At 49.6% G+C, this 4,403-nt stretch overlaps 1 protein-coding gene across 1 annotated transcript; it reads left to right on the top strand.

Annotated features, from left to right (window-relative positions):
* Positions 1–6: 6 nt before the first annotated feature.
* Positions 7–3,793, top strand: ARF6 (ADP ribosylation factor 6). Its single transcript, XM_041458480.1, has one exon. It carries the CDS (start codon positions 327–329, stop codon positions 852–854), a length of 528 nt encoding a protein of 175 aa, XP_041314414.1. The 5' UTR covers positions 7–326; the 3' UTR covers positions 855–3,793.
* The last annotated feature ends 610 nt before the right edge of the window (positions 3,794–4,403 follow it).

Raw genomic sequence — 4,403 nt, 5'->3', positions numbered from 1 at the left:
GGGCGCGCGCGGCCCCTTTCCGGCGGCGCGGGCGGAGGGAGCGGCGCGCGGGGCCCTCAGGTACGGCCGGGACGCTCCCGGGCCATCGCCGCCACTCCCGGCGCTCCCCGGCCCTCAGGATCCTCCCGCCGCCACCGCGCCGGCACCCATGAGCTGAGGCGCCGCGGCGGGAGCCGAGGCAGGAGCGGGCGGAGCCGCCGCCGCGGGCCCGGCGGAGCAGCGGAGCCGCCTCCCCGCCGCCCCATGCGCGGCCCGCGCTGAGCCCCGCCCGCCCTTCCCCGCCGGGCCGGCGCTCGCCCTCTCGCCCTCCCTTGGATGCCGCCGAGATGGGCAAGGTGCTGTCCAAGATCTTCGGGAACAAGGAGATGCGGATCCTGATGCTGGGGCTGGACGCGGCCGGCAAGACCACGATCCTGTACAAGCTGAAGCTGGGCCAGTCGGTGACCACCATCCCCACCGTGGGCTTCAACGTGGAGACCGTCACCTACAAGAACGTCAAGTTCAACGTGTGGGACGTGGGCGGCCAGGACAAGATCCGGCCCCTGTGGCGGCACTACTACACGGGCACGCAGGGGCTCATCTTCGTGGTGGACTGCGCCGACCGCGACCGCATCGACGAGGCGCGGCAGGAGCTGCACCGCATCATCAACGACCGGGAGATGCGGGACGCCATCATCCTCATCTTCGCCAACAAGCAGGACCTGCCCGACGCCATGAAACCCCACGAGATCCAGGAGAAACTGGGCCTGACCCGGATCAGGGATAGGAATTGGTATGTGCAGCCCTCCTGTGCCACGACGGGGGATGGACTCTACGAAGGGCTGACGTGGTTAACGTCCAATTATAAATCCTAATGGGAGAGGAACTATTTAGTCTACAAAGAATTAAAGAAACAAAACAAAAAAAAATTTAAACAAATTAAAAAAAAAATACAAAAAAAAAAAAATGACCCACGTGGCTTTCCAGAAGAATGATTCTCTACTGAAAAGTAAAAACAAAACCGCATCCATAGGATTATGATCACCTTTCTCCAGTTGCCACCCTTTCCTCCTGCACCCTTGGCTGGATTCCTGTTCTAACTCCTCCTGCTTGGCGTTAGGATGCTCTAACCTCCGAACGTGACACGAACACAGGCACTAGATGCTATGGCAGACTTCCAGCAAACAGGGGAAGGACACATTATAGACTTGCTAAGTAACTTTTTTTTTTTGGTTTTTTTTTTCCTTTTTCCTCTCGTTAGCCCTTTGCTGGTTTGATTATTTTGGGGGATGTTGGGGGAGGGGGTCCATTTTCAGTGTATGCTTTCTGGGTCTACTTTTTTGATTATATATATTTTTTTTTCTCTCTCTTTTCTCTCACTATGCTGTAGATTGCTACTTTTTTGCATTCTTGCAGGATATGTTGCTAGGTCGACTTCATCTAGTAAACTGAAAATTGTTGCTTAAAATCAAACTGCAGTCTGTCTTTTTATATTAAGGACTTTTTTTTTTTTTTGGAAAAAAAAAAGTTCTGTTAATCTGTAACTAAACAGTGACTCAGTCTGGCTCCACGGCTCAGGCTAACGAGGGGAATTCTTGCCTGCAGTGGCAGAGAGTGGGAATTCCACTGTAACGTGTTCAAAGTGCGTGTCGGGCGCTGGGAAGTGTAAGAACTGCTTTGGAATGTCAGCTGGGAAGTTCTGACCCATACATCTGCATGAGGAGGGATGCAAGAGCAGCTCCCCACACCACATAGCAAACAAGGCATGAGCGATGCTGTAGTTCCAGGGTAGGCACTGGGCAGGTTTTTTGACTTAAGTGAGGTTTAGTTGCAGTTTTTTACTCCTTGGTGTCGGTCCTCGGGCCGAGGCTCTTTCCAGCAGATGCAGCAATAAAATGTTGCAATGAGTTTGACTTTAAATCAGATGTTTTGGCAAAAGTCCAGCTCTGACTTGCCTCTCGCTTCCATCTCAAGGCAGCTGGAGACACCTAAACCTTGAAAGGATTCCTGTTTCTTTCCAACAGCCAGAAGGAAATTGTTGTTGTTATTATTATTATTGTTCTTTTTCCATGCTGGAGCCTTGCGGAGGGGCGAGTTCCGAGCCGAGCTCTGCTCCAGCCCGGGGTTTCTGACATCAGGAATGGCCATTTTGAGGAAATCACTGCTTGCTTTGGTTTTCCAAGGCTGGACTCAGCCTCCTCCCCTGTCCCGGGGCTGCTGCAGTCCTGGAGGAAAGGGAACTGTGTTGGATGGCTGAGGCCCATTGAGGAACTGCTAACGAGAGCGGGGAGGGGAGAGAGAGAGAATCGACGCTGAATGTAAACTTCCATAATTAGTTCTTAAAGGGCAGAGCAGCTCGTTAGCCATGTCACAGCCTGTAGCTGGGACTGGCCAATCAAAAACCCCACCCAGAGCGAGTATTTGCATAAAAACTCAATCAAGTATTAATTAACGCTGGGTGCACAAACTGTTAAAGCAGCTGGTTCTTATTCAGCCTTAAGGATTAACTTCAGATTTCCTCAAGGAGTTAAAACTCCGTTGGGGAATTCTAGGAATGTATGCTACAAAACCAGAAGAAAATGGCTTTTATTTTCCTTTTTTTCCTTAATTGTTTTCTCTTTTCAAGAATATAAGTTTTACATGGAATTGGGGGCATTACACTACATTGCTGCAGTGGTGACTCTGCATGCTGAGTACCTTGTACATGGAGCTCTTACCAAAGATGTATGGGAAGATAAAAATCCTGAATTCACTCTGAAATCCAATGCTTTGGAGCACTTCAAAGTCCTTTTAGAGTATGGTTCCAAAAAAAAAGACTTTTCTGGATGTGGGTTGCAAATGGGACTGGATGGGTTCTTGGTGCTAGAAGATAGAGCATTGATGGACTTTGTGAATTAGAGAGAGTCTGCAGAAGCTTAATGTAGAAACAGCTCTTCCATCTCAGCCCTAAAGAAGAGGAAGTGAGATTAGTTTATTTTAATCCAAGGCTTTTTGCCATTGGAATATCATTGCTCTATTTTCTAGCTTTTATTTTTGTTTTCCTGTTGCTGTAACTTAATGAACAGTGTGGTGGTATAAAAACTTAAAATCACAACAATATGGTTACTGTTTTCTTCTGGAGCATCAATAAAATAGCCAAGCACAAAGTAAATGCCTAAACTGGAAAACTTGAAGCTCTATTAATGGTTCTTGAACTTTCTTAAACCTATTCTCAGTCAACATGAAAACTTCAATACCTTCATTTTTTGTCTGAGTTGGTTTCCTGTGTTTCCAAGCGCTGGGGCAGCCTTTGCATTAAGTTGACTTTGCAATTTTGTATCCCCTTAGAAGTAACTTTGTAATTCTGTTTTGTAGGTGAAAGGAAATCGCTTTTGCTTCTGGATTTTTAAAATTTCTTTTTTGGGGTGGGTGGGGAGTGGGGAGGAAGAGATGGGGGAGAAAAAAGTTACTGGAACGTGTGGCAGAGCCGTCAGAAAAAACCGGCTGTGGCCACCGAACAAAAACCCACAGGTTTCACTTCCAACACGTCCTTTCTAGGCTGTAGCTGGACCTCAGCACGAGGGAGTGGCTGTCAGTAGCATAAAGTGGGAATTCTGTACCAAACCAACCAGTCTGGAATTCCAAGTGCATCGATTTGTGTTCGTGTGAATTTATGGAGTAAGTTTTGAATGGCGTTCAATCGTGTCCGACCAAGTGACTGAGTTTGTGGCCTGTGATCTCCCTGACTGAAGTACCCAGGAATTTTGTGTTCTCAATATGGCTGTAGTGTTGGTAAAGAACTAATAAGCAGAAAATAAAGCAATTATACAGCGGAGCTCTCCTGGTATGTTACTTGTATTGAATTATGAGAGAAGCAGAAAGGGGCAATCTGGTGCTGGACTCGGGCGTTGTGCTGGCATAAAGAGGGCTCTGTTCTGGATCTCCCAGACTGGAAGCCTGGCTGTAATTCCTTTGAGAATTAGATGAGAGGCTGTAAGTGGAAAAGGAGGATGCTGCTTTAATATTCCCACTTGAGCAAACTTTATTGTCAGGATTCTCCAGCCTTGGTGCCAGCCCCACCTAACTCGCGAAGGTGAGGGCAGGGAGGGGCTGTCCCTGCCGTTTTCCAGGGAGGAAATTCCCTGGAAAGGGCAGCACGAGGCCGCTGTGGAACACGCAGGGATGGACAAAGGGGCTGATGAGTGACTAGGGGTGCTTGTGGAGTGACAGATGTGACGTTGGGACTCGCTGGTGCCCGAGTAGGACACGAGTGAGCTGACAAAAGGACTTGGGCAGGTGCTGGGGCTGCGGGGGGCTGGGGAGCAGCGGGATATGGATCCTGTGACAGCTGCCATCCCCTGGGACAGGCAGCGGGGTCACAGCCGGAGCTCTGCTGGCAGAGGGCACGGCCGGGGCTGTGCTCCCAGGCTGCTCCCACAGCTGCA

This window comes from Pyrgilauda ruficollis, unplaced genomic scaffold (genome assembly GCF_017590135.1).
Source record: "Pyrgilauda ruficollis isolate IOZ18807 unplaced genomic scaffold, ASM1759013v1 scaffold129, whole genome shotgun sequence".
NCBI lineage: Eukaryota > Metazoa > Chordata > Aves > Passeriformes > Passeridae > Pyrgilauda > Pyrgilauda ruficollis.
Note: the sequence above shows the minus strand (reverse complement) of the source record. Positions and strands in the feature narration are given on the sequence as shown.